The sequence below is a fragment of the Mauremys reevesii genome, linkage group 2 (genome assembly GCF_016161935.1).
Source record: "Mauremys reevesii isolate NIE-2019 linkage group 2, ASM1616193v1, whole genome shotgun sequence".
NCBI classification, from domain to species: Eukaryota; Metazoa; Chordata; order Testudines; family Geoemydidae; genus Mauremys; species Mauremys reevesii.
Genome location: NC_052624.1, coordinates 250193100 through 250211483, shown reverse-complemented (window position 1 = coordinate 250211483; position 18384 = coordinate 250193100). Strand labels below are relative to the sequence as shown.

The following is an 18384-nucleotide window of genomic DNA, read 5'->3' as shown; positions in this document are numbered from 1 at the left end:
TTATTAGATATTGTCATGTCTTAAAGTAACTTCTCATTGGCTCATTTCTAAGCAGTTGTATGTGTGTGTTTACAGTTTGTTTCTATTAGCCCATCAGGTTGTACGTTTTGGGGAAAGAAACCATGGAGCCGTAAGAAGAAAATACTGTGGCAACTGGGAACGCTTGTTGGAGCTCCAGTAGGAATTGCTTTAATAGCTGGCATTGCTATTCCTGCTATGATTATTGGAATCCCTGTGTATGTGGGGCGTAAGGTAAAGTGCACTGTGCTGCTTACCTTGCTTCTTGTTTTAAAATACAACACTCTTGAACATGTACACTGGTGTACTTTCAGTTCGCTCTGTTCACCATTCCTTCCCAGATAGGTTCAGACATAACTTGAAAAATGGTTAGCATCCTCGTTTTATTTGTGTGGGGCCATGTTTTTCAAAATGTCTCTCTTCCATTTCAACATACACAGCCCAAAATATTTTAAAATTGATTCCTATAATTAGGCCCATAAATCCTTACTTAGGCACCTAAGTAAGTGGCCTGATTATTAAAAGTCCTGAGTTTCCAATCTCCCTAATCCTACTTGGAGCTGGACAATATGGAGGAAAAGGTGCAAAAAAAAAAAAAATTCCTAGCTTTTCCCTCTGGATCCTGAGCAAAAAAGAAGCCATTGATATATTAGTTGAAAATTCTGCTATATACATATGCATAGGCCTGCACGTTTCTGTGTTTGTATTTAATGGCTTATAAATTCATTAAGTTACTAGGGTATATACATTTACTGATCACCAAGTGCAACTATCCACAGCTAAACTCAATGTTTTTGTTGATGTGGGAATAGACAAGGAATTAACACATTAACCAATAAGTAGTTGGTATCTTTCCTCCAGCAATAAGGACTACTACTAGGACTACTAGTGCAAATAACAAATAGCAGATAAAATTATTCTTGTGTATTTATTCTATCTTTTCCTAGTTTTGTAATTCAGGGTCAAAAAGTAAGTTATCCAAAGACCTTTGAAATGCATTTTATGGAAGTGTTAAGATACCAGATCTTTCACTTGAGTTACGCTATCCTGAACTTCTTAAATCCTAAGGTTATTTTATGTTGTTTTTATCAACTTGAACTCATGGTACCATTGACTAGGCCACGCTTGCATCTGCCAGTCTGCCTCTTGGTGCTCCAAGAAATTGTCATTCCTTTCCTTTGCCTCTGCCCAGGTTCCTATGCTGGTTGGAGTTGTGGAGATTCATCTCTGCCAAGCCCCTCCTTTTTCAGTCCTTTCTCTACAGTAAATTGTCACTTTCCACTGCAGTTGCTTTCAAAAATAATCCACACTATTCCCTCATGTTTTAGCCCACTTGCTGGGCCCTGGCATAAGAGAAGAACAATGGCTATTGTTGAATTTCCATACAAATTACTAATAGCTCTTCCCTCTATCTCTGTGTTCTTGTAAGACCCATATCACCTAAGCACCACACACATATAAATGAATTGACCTTCACAACAGCCCTGTGAGGTGGAGAAGTATTGTCCCTTTACATCACCTAACCTGAAGAGTAATGTCAAAAAAGGGACGGCTCATTTCCAAGAGAGATAGGGAAGTGTTAGTATCATTATACAAGGGACTAGTGAGCCCTCATCTGGAAAACTGTCTCCCCCATGTTTAAGAAAGATGAATTCAAATTGGAACCGGTGCAGAGAAGGGCTACTAGGAAGATCTGAGGAATGGAAAGCCTACCTTATGAGAAGAAACTCCAAGAGCTTGGCTTGTTTAGCCTAACCAAAAGAAGGCTTTAGAAGATATGATTGCTCTCTAAAAATACATCAGAAGGATAAATACCCAGGAGGGAAGAGGAGTTGTTTAAGTTAAGCATCAATATGGGCACAAGAACAAATGGATATAAAATGGCGATCAACATGTTTAAGCTTCAAATTAGATGCAGGTTTCTAACTATCAGAGGAGTGAAGTTCTGGAACAGCCTTCTGAGGGGAGCAGTGGAGGCGAAATACCTAACTGGCTTCAAGACTGAGCTTGATAAGTTTATTGAGGGCATGGTATGATGGGACTCCCTAGAATGGCATGTAGCTGATCTGTGACTTCTAGCAGCAAATATTTCCAACAGCCAGTGATGGGACACAGGACAGGGAGGGCTACAGAGAATTCTTTTCCAAGTATCTGGCTGCTGGGTCTTGCCCACATGTACAGGGGCTAACTGATCGCCATATTTGGGGTTGGGAAGAAATGTTCTCCTGAGTCAGATTGGCAGAGACTCTGGGAGGTTTTCACCTTCCTCTGCAGCATGGAGTAGGGTCACTTGCAGGTTTAAACAAGTTACAGACAATCCACTATTTACACTGGAAGTCCTCAAATCATTATTTGAGGGCTTTAGTAATTGGCCAAAGGTTATGGGTCTATCACAGGAGTGGGTATGTGGGGTTCTGTGGCCTGCAATGTGCAGGAGGTCAGACTGGATGATCATGATGGTCCCTTCTGACCTTAAAGTCTATGACCTTGTCTACACTACAGGTTACTTCAGTATAACTTACTTTGCTCAGGGATGTGAATAATCTACACTTCAGAGCAATGTAAGTTATACCAATCTAAGCACTGGTGTGGACAGCACTATGTCAGTGAAGGAGCTTCTCCCACTGACATAACTACTGTCTCTAGTGGAGGCAGGAGTTAAGCCAAAGGGAGAACTCTCTCCTGTCATCTTAGAGCATCTCCACCACAAGTGCTACAGCAGAGCAGCTGCACCAAAGTGCTGTAATGTAGACATAGCCTGAGTCCAAGTCTAATTCCTGACCATAAAAGCTATGGAGATGGTTTGCTAGCCAAGTTTTGTGGAACAGTGGTCACCAAGACTTTGCAAATTCATGTAAGATTTGCTGCAAACAAGCAGTTTGGCCTGGCAAATTTCTGAAGTCATAGAGCAGGCTGTAGCTAAGGGGTTTGGCCCTGCAAACCCATCATAGGTAAGAGCAGTAAGACACATGGGGGCTGAAATACCCCTGCCCTCAAGTTCATCTCAAGTGGGGACAAGGGCACTGGAAACATTTCTGTCCTCCTCCTCCTCCTCAGTCGAACCTTGGTAAAGGCTATGCTACTGAAGCCCCTTCTCATGTCCCATTTTATTAGAACTATATGGAAAAATAAGTTATTAACTTAAGATATTGTCATTGCTTAATATTTAATAAAGTTGATTGAAAGGAAGAAACAATGATTTATCCCTCCCTTTTAAAGTTGATTGCAGCTACAAAAATAATATATGTTAAAGGCAAAGCATATATGGTGTAGCAGTCTGTTCACCCCTCTTACAAGACTATGATAATTTTATAGAAAGAATGCCTTGTGAGATACCATTTGAAAACTCATCATTTGCTGACCACTACTGTCATGGTAAAATGTGTAGCAGCATTGTATGTAAAGTTATAAAATTCTACTGTATGACATTACTGAGGCATATTCCCAGTTTGTGCCTGCTTCTGTAAACATGTTCCTCAAAGACAAATGGCAAACTGATGCCTCAGCCACGTATCAACAAAATCAAATGGAATATCACCTGATCAAGGGGCCATTCTTTGGCAGGAAAAAGGGTGTAAGCAAGGATTTTACATGTTGGCTGGAAAAAAAAAAAGCTGGAAGTTTCTGTCCCGTGGACTTTCTGTCTCAGAAACCTCAGCTGGGGATGATTTTCTTTGAAAAGTATGAAGAATGGGGAACAGAAGCCCAAAATCATCTCTCCTTTCATCTCTACTTGTGGTATCAACACTTGAAGGACAAAGGAAACATCATTGGACTGGGGAGGGATCCTGGCTGAAAGATTCAGCCAGTAAGACTCCTGTAACATGTGGTAAGAAGAGACCTTTTGCTTTGAATTCACTTAGCTTGTTAAGTTAGGTATCAGTTGTGTTTTACTTTTTATTTCATTATAACCAATTCTGTCTTTTATGCCTCATTACTTTTAATCACTTAAAATCTACCTTTCTGTAGTTAATAAATTTGTTTTATTGTTTTATCTAAACTAGTGTGTGTTTGGATTGAAGTGTTTGGGAAACTTCATTTGGGATAACAAGATTTGTGCATGTAAATTTTAGGGCTGTTGATTAATCGCAGTTAACTCACATGATTAACTCAAAAAATTAATGACAATTAAAAAAAAAATTAATCACAGTTTTAGTCGCACTATTAAACAATAGAATACCAGCAGAAATGTATTAAATATTTGTGGATGTTTTTCTACATTTTCAAATATATTGATTTTAATTACAACACAGAATACAAAGTGTACAGTGCTCACTTTATATAATCATTTTTTGTTACAAATATATTTGTATGTAAAAATGATAAATAAAAGAAATAGTATTTTTTCAGTTCAGCTCATACCAGTACTGTAGTGGAATCTCTACCGTGAAAGTGCAACTTACAAATGAAGATTGTTTATTTTGTTACATAACTGCACTCAAAAACAAAATAATATAAAACTTTAGCACCTACAAGTCCACTCAGTCCTAATTCTTGTTCAGCCAATCACTAAGACAAACAAGTTGTTTACATTTGCAGGCGGTAATGCTGCCCACTTCTTATTTACCTTGTCACCTGACAGTGAGAACAGACGTTTGCATGGCACTTTTGTAGCCGGCATTGCAAGGTCTTTACATACAGAATATGCTAAACATTCATATGCCCCTTCATGCTTCGGCCACCATTCCAGAAGACATGCTTCTATGCTGATGATGCTCGTTAAAATAATGCATTAATTAAATTTGTAACTGAATTCCTCAGGGGGAGAATTGTTTGTCTCCTGATCTGTTTTACCCTCATTCTGCCATTTGCTTCATGTTTTAGCCGTCTCAGATGATGACCAAGCGCATGTTAGTTTTAAGGACACTTTCACTGCAGATTTGACAAAACACAAAGAAAGTACCAATGTGAGATTTCTAAAGATAGCTACAACACTAGACCCAGGGTTTAAGAATCTGAAGTGCCTTCCAAAATCTGAGAGGGAGGATGTGTGGAGCATGCTTTCAGAAGCCTTAAAAAAACAACACTCCAATACAGAAACTACAGAACCTGAATCACCAAAAAAGAAAATCGACCTTCTGTTTGTGGCATCTGACTCAGATGAGGAAAATGAACATCTGTGGATCTGCAGTGCTTTGGATCCTTAGCAGAACCCTTTATCAGCATGGACACATCCTCTGGAATGGTGGTTGAAGCATGAAAGTACATATGAATCTTTACCGTATCTGGCATGTAAATATCTTGAGACACCAGCTACAACAGTGCCATGCGAACGCATGTTCTCACTTTCAAGTGACATTGTAAACAAGAAGCAGGCAATATTATCTCCTGCAAATGTAAACAAACTTGTTTGTCTGAGCGATTGGCTGAACAAGAAATAGGACTGAGTGGACTTGTAGGCTCTAAAGTTTTACAATGTTTTATTTTTGAATGAAAGTATTTTTGTACATAATTCTACATTTGTAAGTTCAACTTTCATGATAAACAGATTGCACTACAGTACTTAGGTGAATTGAAATACTATTTCTTTTGTTTTTTACAGTGTAAATATTTGTATAAAAATAAATATAAAGTGAATGCTGTACACTTTGTATTCTGTGTTGTAATTAAAATCAATATATTTGAAAATGTAGAAAACATCAAAAAATATTTAAATGGTATTCTCTTATTGTTTAATAACGTGATTAATTGCAATTAATTATTTTAATTGCTTGACAGCCCTAATAATTTTCTGTTAATGAAATGATGTACTTTATGTGAGCTTGTGTTGTCCAGAAGGGTGCTGGGCTGTAGAAGACACACATTTCGGGGGGGGAGTCTGGGACAGGAGTATGTGCAGTATAATTGATGAGTGACTGATTATAGCACTCATACAGTATAGCTGGGAGTGATTTACATGCTAGTGGCTGTGTGTGGGCAAACCAGGAGTAGTTGCTCTCACAGCGAAGCAGTGTAAAAGGCACTCCAGGTTGGAGAATTGAGGGGACACAGCTGTCTATCAGTCCAGATTGTACCCTGGGGATGCCTCAGTGGCGCAGCAAGGAGCAGAATATATGCACAGCTTGTTGTTTTGAGTGAAGTTTACATTTTAAGCACTGGTACAGCAATTTTAAGTTAGTTTAAGTGTGGTGGCTGGAAACAGTTCAAGGAGGGATAGTTTGTTGTTTTCTGTTTCCTTATTTCAGGTAAGGGAAATGGAAATAGTGAAGTATAAAAATGAGCAAAAGTGAAACAATTACAAAGTTGGAGCTGGCCATAGTGGAGGCAGCAGAAGAAGAGAGAGAACGCAGTACCAAATGTGGAAAGCAGAGATGAGACTGAAAGAAGCAGCTGCTGCATGGGAAGCTGAAGAAGCCACCCATAGAAGAGCCATGGAGCTGAAGGAACAGGAAGCTGAACCCCATAAGCAAGCCAGGGAGCTGAGACAAGAAGCTGAGGAGAAGGAGAGGAAATATAATCTGGAACTGATAGAAAAGCATGAGAAGATCCCAGAGTCACCAACATCTCCCATCACTCGAGGAATCGACAGCTGGGACCGGCTGTGTCCTACATACAGAAAGACAGACTGCACTGAGGAATGCTTCATTACTTTTGAAAATCTATGTGAAATTCATAAGATTCTTGAGGACAAGAAAATCCCCACACTGGTTGCATAACTGTCTGGTAAATTTTTGAATGTATTTAATGAATTGCCAGTTCAGGAAGCTGTGATGTATTCTTAATTTAAAGAATCTGTTTTACAAAGGTTTCAAATCACCCCTGAAGTGTATAGGGTGAAATTTAGAAATTTAAAAGGAGTATTGGCATGAGTCATAGTGAATATCCCTTTGGATGAGGATGCACAGAAAAAACTTGCTTTCATCACTGATATAGATTCTGAATTCTCAATGTTACTGTTTGGTTTAATTAATGCTGGGGCCATGTTCTGGAGGCTGGTCAACGAAGTGTTAAATGATTTACAGAACTTTGCAAGAGCATAGGTGGATGACATTGCAGTGTTTAGTGACACTTGGGGTGATCAAAAAGAACACTTGGGAATTGAGCTATCAAAACTTGAGGAAGCAGGCCTAACCATAAAAGCCTTTAATGTAAAATTCAAGCAGCCAGTGTCCTTTTTTTAGGACACTGGGTTGTGGGGAAGTGAGGGGGAATGTCAAATATCCCCATATCCTTTGAAAGTTGAAGCCATTTTAAATTGTTTTTGGTTCGGGGTACAGGCCAATCTTTCATCGGTCTGGTAAACTATCACAGAAGGTGTATGCATGGGTTCATTGACATTGTAACTCCAATCACAGATTTATGTAAAAAGACCCAGCCAAATAGAGTTGTTTGGGATAAAATCATGCCTGAAAAAATAAAGAAAATCTTGTCTGCAAAGCCTGTCCCAGCTAGCCCTCATTTTGACAAAATGTTTTAACTGTGTACAGATGCATCAGACATTGGTCTGGGTGCAATGCTAATGCAAACAGGAGAATAACAAGAAGCCCCCAATTGCCGCCTTAAGTAAAAAGTTGACCCCAACTATTCTGTCACAGAAAAGGAATGCTATGCTATGGTGTGGGCAGTTAAGCAACTGAAGCCCTACCTTTTGAGCAGAAAGTTCAAGTCTTAAGAGATCATTCACCATTGGTCTGGCTAAACAGAACTAAAACCTCAAATTCCAAGCTTCTACGCTGGAGCCTCATACTTTGAGTTTGATATGGAAATTGTGCAGATAAACCGAAAAGAAAATATGGTGATAGATGTCCTGTCCGGGAAAGAGGACCCTGACCTACTGGCCCTGGGTCATCCAGTGGCTAACCCTCCTGCAGCTTTGTAAGGAAGGGGATATGACCGTCTGTACCCATATGTTCACCCCTTTTATAAAACTATGATAAATTTTGTACAAAGTATGCCTTGAGATATCATTTGAAAACTCATAATTTGCTGATCATTAGTGTCCTTGTAAAATGTGTGGCAAAATTGTATGTAAAGTTAGAAGATTCTACTATATGAAGTTACTGAGACATATTCCAAGTTTAGAGAAGCCAGCACAAACCAGTTCCTCAAAAACAAAAGGCAAACTGATGCCTCAGCTAGGTATCAACAAAATCAAATAGACTATCACCTATAATATAAATAATAATATATGGAGATATACCTATTTCATAGAACTGGAAGGGACCCTGAAAGGTCATCGAGTCCAGCCCCCTGCCTTCACAAGCAGGACCAAGTACTGATTTTGCCCCAGATCCTTAAGTGGCCTCCTGAAGGATTGAACTCATAACCCTGGGTTTAGCAGGCCAATGCTCAAACGACTGAGTTATCCATCCCCCCTAAAGGATAAGAGGCCATTCTTTGGCAGGAAAAAGCATGTGGCCAAGGAATTTACATCTTAGCCAAAAAAAACCCCAAACATCTGGAAGTTCCCATCCCACGGAATTTCTGTCTCCTGAACCTAAACTGGAGATGGTGATTTTCTAAGCAGTGTATCAAGAATGGGGAACAGAAGCCCCAAATCATTTCTCCCTTCATCTCTACTCATGACATCGACAGCACTTGAAGGATAAAGGAAGCGTCATTGGACTGGGGGGGCATGGAATTTTGGCTGAAAGATTCAGCCTGTAAGACTGCTGCAGTGTGGTGAGAGACCTTTGCTTTGAATTCACTTACCTTGTTAAGTAAGGTATTAGTTGCATTTTACCTTTTTTATTTCAGTGTAACCAATTCTGACTTTTATGCCTCATTACTTGTAATCACTTAAAATCTTTCTGTAGTAAATAAACTTTTTTCATTGTTTTATCTAAACCAGTGTTTGTTTGAACTGAAGAGTTTGGGAAACTTCAGAACGGATAACAAGATTGGTGCATATTTTCTATTAATGAAATGATGGGTTTTATATGAACTTGTATTATCCAGGAGGGTGTTTGGCAGTACCAGACGCACATTTTGCGGGGAAAGTGTGGGACTGGGAGTTTGCTGGTGTTGCTGCCGCGTAATTCATTGGTGGCTAATTATAACACTCATAGAGTATAGCTGGGAGTGATTTTCAGGCTAGAAGCTGTGTGTGGGCAGACCAGAAGTGGTTGCTCTCACAGGGAAGCAGTGTAAAAGACACCCCAGGTTGGAGACTTGAGGGGACACAACTGTTCATCCATCCGGATTGTACTCTGTGGATGAAGAAGTAAAGTGCAGAATTGCTAAAGCCAGCTCTGCATTTGGCCGATTGCGCTCCAACGTCTGGGAACGTCGAGGGATCAGCCTACCAACGAGGCTGAAGGTCTACCGAGCAGTGGTGCTTCCAACTCTGCTGTACGCCTGCGAGACGTGGACTGTCTATCGGAGTCATGCACGAAGGCTCAATCATTTCCACACTTCCTGTCTGCGAAAGCTTCTAAAAATCAGATGGCAGGACAAAGTGCCCAATACTGAAGTCCTTATCAGAGCCAGTCTGCCGTCAGTTCACACACTGCTGATGAGAGCCCAGACCAGATGGGCTGGACATGTCGTGAGAATGTCAGACGAGCGCATTCCTAAACAGCTCTTCTACGGAGAACTCGCCCAGGGAAAGCGCTCCCATGGAGGACAAAAGAAGCGGTTCAAGGACACGCTGAAGACCTCTCTGAAGTCCTTTGAGATTAACACCGCCACATGGGAAACCCTCGCACTGAACTGTCCAGCATGGCGCAGCCTCATTCACACAGGCAGTAATACCTCTGAGGCGAGGCGTACTGCTGAGGCTGAAAGAAAGTGTGAGCTGCGCAAGTCCAGAGCTGCCCGCACATCATCGACAGTGCCATCACATGGCTGCCCAACGTGTGACAGGACGTTCCATACCCGAATCGGACTGATCAGTCATCTTCGGATGCACAGAGTCCGATCATCGAAAGAATGAGTTGTTGAGGTCTTCATCGACAACGATGGACGAACATCAACTCTGTGGAATGTCACACATGGGGATTATAGGAACTTCTAATACTTATGCTTTCTTTTTTTAAATTGTATAAATTAATATAAAATCACTAAGAAAGATGTATTATTTAATGTCCCTCTTTGAGAGGCTAACTTTTAAGGAGTATATAAGGATTTAAATTAATAGTGTATAGTCTTTAGCTGAGAGCACACAACAGACTGCTCTGTAGCAGAACAGAGCCAAGACTATTTACATTATGTTATGTGCAGTGTATCCTGAAACCCTCTTCTTTCTTCTTCCCTCAAGATTCACAATCGATATGAAGGCAAAGACATTTCGAAACACAAACGAAACTTGGCTATTGCAGGTGGTGTAACCTTGTCTGTAATAGTTTCTCCAGTTGTAGCTGCAGTAACTGTAGGTAAGCAAATACCGCCACTGCATGAGAGTAGTACCTTGCAACCAAGCATTTGAGAAGACTTTACAGACACTCATTAATGAATCACACTCAGTGAATTAGGAGATATTAGCTCCATTTTTACAGATGGGAAAATGGAGGGATAAAAACGTGACTTGCCCCAGATTACACTGTGGTCTCTGCTCCAGTGCAATTTAGTGTCTAGACTTTAGAGATGCTGCATCTAAATGAAAAATTGTAAAACACATCTTTAGTCTCATTATTTTCATATTGAAGCTGTTTTCAGTTTTTCACCATCACATTTTTTTCTTTAAAAAGAAAATATACCGTATATACTCGTTCATAAGCCAAATATTTTTCGTAAAAATATGACGCATCAAAGAGCAGGGGTTGGCTTATAAACAGGTCTACACCAAAATTTGATGATTTTAAACTCTATGGAATCATTGAATTGGATATCTAATACATTGTCATTTTGTATACCTGGAGTGTCTGCAGGCATGGAGCCCCTCAGCTCCCTGTGGCTGTGGTTTGCCATTCCCAGCCAATGGGAGCTGCGAACCACGGCCACAGGGAGCTGAGGGGCTCCATGCCTGCAGACACTCCGGTAAGCAAAACATCCAGGCCCTCTAGTGGCTTACCCTAATGGGCCAGGAGCCAAAGTTTACCAACCCCTGAAATATTGGGTCGGCTTATGAAAGGGTCATACTATTGCTATTTTTACCTGTCCATCTTGGAGGGGTCGGGTTATAAACGAACGGGCTAATGAACGAGTATATAAAGTAATTTAAAACTGCTTTAAAGAGGTACTCTAAAAATGGCACCCTGGGGTTCTTATGTGTCAGTGATTCCAAAGCAAGTTTACTCAATTTGGAAAATGTTTAAATTTTTAAAATAATTCTTTAATATCTGACACCGCAAGCTCAAATTTGGTCTTTGGGAGACAAACTGGGTTCTTTCCTTCTCTCGCATCCTTTCTGTAGGTGTCACTGAGGTTTGCATTGAAGAAAAGTAGGGTTGCAGCTGGTGCCACCCTCAATACATTCCTGACCCAGAGCTGTGTAGGACAGACACCCCTTACGTTCTGTGGGTGCTGGGACCTGGCTGCTGCCTTATTACTCTCCCACCCCACAGCTTGAGGGAGGGGAAACTGCAGAGAGGAGGCAGCTGGAAACACCAGCCAGTAGGAGCAGAAGCAGCCAAAGCAGGAACATCTGGACAGAACCATCTCTTGTCAGTTCTGTATGGACTTCCTCTGCCTTTTGCGGATCGGCTTTCTGCTCCAACCCTCCCTCTACGTCTGCCACAGTCTCTTCATCCCAGCCTCACTCCATACCTGTCCTCTTACCGTCTTCTCCCTCGCTCTGTCCATTTCACTTCCCTTCCCTTCTCTTTCCATCTAGCCTACTCCCCTAAGTAAACCCATCCAACAAACAAAACAAAACAAAAACTGTCATGGAATGCTGTTTCTGACATCATGTTCACTCTGCTTGTATGTTCTACCTCTTCCCCCTATCCTGTACCTGTCTTGTCTGTTTAGATTGTAACCTCTTCAGGGCAGGGACTATCTACTCTGTGTTTGTGCAGTGCCTAGCGCAATGGAGCCCCAGTCTTGATTGGCCCTTAGGCACTACTGTAAATAAACATTAATAATCATAATTAATACAATCAATGGTACCTTTGGCTGTAAAGGGGAAAAAAGAACCCAGTGTGTGTCTCAGATCCCAATACAGGTTTGCAGGGCTAGCAGTTAGGAAGGGGGGGGGAAATCTTTTTTTCTACATGGGCATCCATTGGCTTGGGCTTCACTCATGCGTTACAGCTCTTTATTACTCCTTCACAGAGGTAAGTGCAGGTTTTTTCCCCACTCCTTTTACTTTTGGTTGCCTCTTAGGGCCTGCTGCACCAGGTAATTGGAACCTATTGACCTTGCTTTTAGGGCAGACTGAAGAACGTCTGAACTGAACCTGTATTGCAGCTGGTTTGCTCCATTTGGGTCAGTTTGGCCTGGCACAGCCTGACATTTTATTACAACTTCACAGGCTTCCATCAGCAAAGCAGAAGAACTGTCTAGTGCATAGTGTTAGAGAGCCTGGGCCAAATGATTAGCTCCCACAATGCGTGGGAAATGATGCTCTGTGTGTGTGTGTGCAGCCTAGCCCAGACTGCCTTTTTACTACACTTTTCACTGGCTTTGCTCATCGGTTTTCTCTTTTCGTTTGTAAACAGAGATACATGAACCCCACAATGACACTTTCTTAATGGCTGATCTTACCTCCATTGAAGTCAGTAGCAAAGCTTTCTCTGACTTCAGTAGGACCAGGATCGAGCCCTTAATTACATTGGCAGTAGTGGGCATTTCTGGTTTTAAAGATATTTGAAATAGTTCCATGCTTTCATGTCAGAAAAGTTGTTAATACTTTTTGACAAAGCTTATTAAATCCAATAAGTGTTATATATATTTGTAGTGGGCATAGTGTATATGTCTGCTTGTCCAGTACTATACTCGTCTTGGTCTCCCATTGTTGGTAGGAGAACCTTTTTGTGTGATGATCCCAAATGGGCAGTGCGCATGCGTGCCATGCGCTGGAGTCGGAAGGTTTTCATAGCAGTGCCTGTTGATCCACATGCGTGCCCTGCATCCCCCTTGTGCTTGCAGCCAAGGCTATAATAGGGCATGTGGGCCGACACCGTTCCAGTTCCCTCCTCTTTTGCTATCTGGAACAGTTTTCCAGTTTCACTCCACCTTAGTGATTTGCTATCTGTTCTCAAATCTCACCTGAAAACCAAATCTTTTCTTAATTACTTTCTCCTCTTCTATAGATTTATTTTAACTGTGCATTATTAAATAATATAGTTACAGAACCTGGGATAGTTTTATAAAAGATGCTGAAGCAAATAATATTGAATGAAAAACTTTATATTTTCCTTTGTAGGTATTGGTGTTCCTATTATGTTGGCTTATGTGTATGGAGTTGTTCCTATCTCCCTCTGTCGCAGTGGAGGCTGTGGCGTGTCTGCAGGCAATGGAAAGGGTGTCAGGATAGAATTTGATGATGAAAATGATATAAATGTTGGTGGAACAAATGCAGCAGTAGGTAAGAAAATTCAGTATTTTATTTTATTTTTTCTGTAAATGTAGTGTTTTGTAATAGTTGCCACATTCGAAAGCCTAGGACACTGAAGATCTTTCTTTGCAGAAGAGCTACGGTGCAGGTAAAAACAATGCGAGTTGCCTAATGCTGCCTTACCTATGTGCCTAAACTGCATATTAAAGGACCCATCTCCAGTAATGAGGGTAGTTGTTTCCATGCCATGGTGTTTTTTGTAATACAGGTGCCTGCCTACTGGGACATGGACTGAGCCCACTACACTTATGTCTTATGTTCTATATAGGTTGTTAAACAATCCTCATCACTGTAATACCCGAGTGCCTTCCAATAGTGCATTAAGTGAAAAAGGTCACCAAAGAGCCATCAGAGGGTCACCGCTTTCTCACTCTTGATCTAAGCTGAATGCAAATGGGTGACTTAGAGGTGAAAAGCATTCTATTGCGTTACCATTCCCTTTGTACCATTCGCTCCCTCAGAAATAACAATTTAACAGTGAGAGTTCTCGTCAAAACAAGCACATTTTATTTTCTTAGGCCCTGATCGTTGATCTATGTGAGTGGACACTTGAATGGAGCCTCTTGGTAATCACTGGGGCACTTGGTAATCACTGGACACAAGTCCATAGCTTGTGTTAGACCCAGTTGAGAGAGAACAAAGGCTTGTATCCCTTCTCGAAGAGTTAGTTCCCATAGTGCAAATTCAAAGAAGTGATGCAAAAAGCTCTTCTCACTTGTTCTAATCAAGTGCTGACTTCTGGGTATGTCCTCCCCCAGGCTGAAAGGAGCGAGAGTTTTCATCTCTTCATCTCTAAGGCTTTGTCTATACTACCTCTTTTGTCAGTAAAACTTTTGTCGGTCAGGGGTGTGAAAAAACACACCCCAACCAACATAAATTTTGCTGACAAAAGTGCTGGTGTGCACAGCGCTATGTCAGCAGGAGAGGCTTTTCTGCCAACATAGTTAATGCTGCTCGTTGGGGGTAGTTTTAATTATGCCATCAAAGAGCAGCTACATGGGAAACCTTACAGAGGTACATCTGTGCTGCTGTAAGGTCTATAATGTAGACATAGCCTAATAAGGAAAAACAAATCCTGTCAGATGTTGTTCTGCTGCTTTCTGGAATTTTATAGATCTGTTTTTTAACAAACAGCAAGACTCCCTGCTGGAGAGTTCCTACATGTAAGGTGGCTTCAGGTTACCATTCCTATGTAGCATCAGGTATTTTAAAGCCTTTCAGCAACTTATCAAACAAATGTGTGGTTTCAGCCACAGCCACTCTGGCAGTCCCAACTGAGAGCCTGTTTTACTTCGTATTGTAATCTTCACATAGTGAATAGAGTGTGTTTTCACAAATTGTCTAGATTCTTTCTCTGGTTCCTTCTGATGTTATTCCAGAAGCAGTTTTCTTATCCACATTTAAGACAGGTTTGAAATTCAAAGGAAATAGAAAGTTTTAACTCTGTTACATTTTTATCTAGATACCACTTCAGTAGCAGAGGCACGTCATAACCCTAGTATAGGAGAAGGAAGTGTTGGAGGATTGACTGGAAGCCTGAGTGCAAGTGGTAGCCACATGGATAGAATAGGAGCCATTCGGGACAACCTGAGTGAAACTGCTAGCACCATGGCACTAGCTGGAGCTAGTATAACAGGGAGTCTGTCAGGAAGTGCAATGGTCAGCTGTTTTAACAGGTAAGACACGCTTTCTGCTGTTCTGGTATCTAGCTTTAAATCTGAGGAGAGTGTATGTGGGGGAGGGGGAGGAGTGTGACTCTTCTTGATATTCAGATCATTTCATGTTTAAAATAAGCTGGAGTAAAATTAATTAATTGTCGTTTCTCATAATCTACCTGTAACCATGATGTCACAATTTTAAATATCCTTAATATGTCTGTTCCTTGACAGGTGAGTCCACTGACTATAATTGTTTGCACTAACCCACATTTAAAATACCCAATGAAAAACTTATCAGCATCTGTCTCATTTTATGATGAGTATTTTAATTATCCATTCAAAATAAGAATAATGTGCACATTCCTAAACTGAGTAACTGCGCAGTTGTATTTGTCCTCACCTCATTGTAAGTGCTCTTGGGCCCAGGGCCTGCTTCTGTTTCCTGTGAAGTACATAGCACATCGAGGGGCACTATACACTAATGAATAACGAGCATTGTGATGCAATTTGTTTTACCAGTATTTTATATAGCAAGAATATTTTGCATTAACACTTTGCATACTAACATTTAAGTGATTAAGTGAACAAAGTCTCAGTAGAATCAGAGGGATTTGTATAATATCCATGCTGCAGACAATCTATAGTCAGAGCTATCACTGCTTAACAGAGCATTAATAAACACAAATACTGAAGATGCCTGCCAGCTACTCTTCAGAATTAACTCTCTTTTTTAAAAAGGCAGAAAAACTGAACAGTGGACTTCAGTAAGGAGTAAATGACACCAACACTTTGTTTTAAGTCAAACTAGTTTTAGTGTGTGAATAAAAGGGTGAGATTGAGCGGATTTTTCTGACAGGACTGAATGTGGAAATGGCAACTATAGTGAACTGCTGTGTTATATAGCTTACCCTCTTGGGTTCTGAAATCACAAGTGGATTGTGAAATCTTTGCCTCACACAGGAGGATAAATTCCATATGCTGAAGCAATCCAAGGTGCAGTATTATTTTCCGGCAATTAGTTGTTTGTAACCCAGGTTATAAAACAAATTCTTAACGTTTAATCTAATTATTGTTCATTATGGGCCATATTTACACATACCAAAGTCAATAGAAAGTTTCCCAGACTCCAAATATGTAGGGTCGGGGCTTTGCCATTTATAAGTACTATAATCACCCCAAATATGTAGCATTAACAATATTATAGCGCCCACTCTACCTTCACATAATCTCCATATGTCTGTATAAGAAAACAAAAACTTTTTTTCTTTTACTGATAAGTGTGATGCTATTATATAATCATTGGCTGTTTCACCTTCATACCATATCCCAGATGCCCTTACCATTATGTCCTCACATCACAGTTACCTTCCTTTTGCCAAGAAGGACTCTGGAGACTTCATCTGAGACCCAAAATGCCACTATTTAACTCCAGAGGAATCACTTCTGAGTAATCTGAAGCACTTAGCTGCTTTGTTGGCCATGCTCCATTCTCCACCCCAGAGACAGTAAAACATCTCTTGGGAGAATTGTCAAAATCTAGCAGTGAGGGTAGAGCTCACCTTGTTTCTTTAAAACCATTTTTTGGTTTAAACAATTCAGATATTCAGGATATGTTGAATTGGTAAGGACTGGATAGAAATCTATGTTTTGACACTGTATACATTCTAGAGAGAAAAGGTTTCAAGCAGAGGTACTTGGCCTTGTACGATGATCTTTTCCTTTACAGGGAAGAGAAGTGCTTTTTAAAAAGAAAAAATAACAAATCTCTCTGCTTCCAGTAGACAATAGTTAAAAAATCTCAACTGTATTTTAAACTGATTTTTTTCTTTACATACTTGCTCACACCTGAATTTGGGTGGTCTGGTTTCTATAATTCTCCTCTGATGGTTCATACATAACATCACTATCCCAGAAAGCATTCCTTGATTAGCAATATCTTCTATTGCAGGAGGAACATGGGGAAATGTAATGGCCTGAAGTTAGATTTTTGCAGGCAGAAACGTTCTTTGCACTTCTTAATTTGTGATAGTTATCTCTTGGTTACTAGATGTTGGAAGTGTCTGCAAAAGGATCATACCTTAGTCTGGAAGTCTCTCATAATGCTCAGTTTTCCTGGTTGGCCTGCAACATTTTCTTTTAGTAGGCGGTTCATTTTTAGTTTACGATGAGTCTCATTTTCCTGAATTGAAGAGACAGCATTTGTGACTGATGGAGCAAAAGAGAAGTGACCATTTCAGTAAATAGGTATCTTTCATTGTTGGGGAGACACTCGTCACATGGTGGATAACTTTACAAGATGAGACACTGACTCTTAACCTCGGTATTTCAATTATGGTAATAATGTTATGAATGGACACAAATCTGACATCAGGAATCATAACATTAAAAAACCAGTAGGAGAACACTTCAACCTCTCTGGCCATTCAGTAACAGATTTAAAGGTGCCAATTTTGCAACAGAAAAGCTTCTAAAACAGACTTCAACGAGAAACTGCCGAACTTGAATTGATAAGCAAACTAGATGCAATCAATTTAGGCTTAAATAGAGACTGGGAATGGCTGAGCCATTACACACCTTGAATCTATTTCCCCATGTTAAGTATCCTCACAGCTTCTTGTCAAACTGTCTTAAATGGGCTATCTTGATTATCACTACAAAAGGTTTTTTGCTGACAACAGTTCATCTTAATTAATTAGCCTCTTAGAGTTGGTTGGGCAACTCCCACCTTTTCATGTTCTCTGTGTGTATATATATCTCCTCACTATATGTTCCGTTCTATGCAGCCGATGAAGTGAGCTGTAGCCCAGGAAAGCTTATGCTCAGATCAATTTGTTAGTCTCTAAGGTGCCCAAGTATGCCTGTTCTTTTTGCGAATATTATGAAGGTAACTTTTGAAATTTTCTTGTATTTGTTTAAATCTCTCCAAGGCTGGAAGTTCAAGCAGATGTGCAGAAAGAACGATACAGTCTGAGTGGAGAATCTGGCACAGTTAGCTTGGGAACAGTTAGTGACAATGCCAGTACCAAAGCAATGGCAGGATCCATTCTGAATTCCTACATCCCATTAGACAGGTAAGAACAATATGATGAAAACAGAGAAGACTCATGAATCTAGTTGATAAAGGATATTGCCAGTGTACTAGGCCAAATGACTTATCTTGATAAGGGATTCCATCTACAAGATTTACCTTCAGGATTATGCATATTATATGCATCTTACACACCACAGTTTACAATATGCAAGTGTTGGTTGCTGCCAGGCTAATGATAA

At 40.4% G+C, this 18384-nt stretch overlaps 1 protein-coding gene across 12 annotated transcripts in view; it reads left to right on the top strand.

Annotated features, from left to right (window-relative positions):
* The window catches only part of RNF19A (ring finger protein 19A, RBR E3 ubiquitin protein ligase), a 102186-nt gene that overhangs the window by 70606 nt on the left and 13196 nt on the right, over window positions 1–18384 (top strand). For all 12 annotated transcript variants that reach the window (XR_005594033.1, XM_039524390.1, XM_039524391.1 and 9 more), the window contains 5 exons: window positions 90–252; window positions 10217–10331; window positions 13265–13426; window positions 14919–15132; window positions 18042–18185. Coding sequence is in view for 11 of the 12 variants with exons in the window: in XM_039524390.1 (XP_039380324.1) it covers window positions 90–252; window positions 10217–10331; window positions 13265–13426; window positions 14919–15132; window positions 18042–18185 (798 nt within the window). In the remaining variant the exon portion in view is untranslated. The remainder of the gene's footprint in view (window positions 1–89; window positions 253–10216; window positions 10332–13264; window positions 13427–14918; window positions 15133–18041; window positions 18186–18384) is intronic.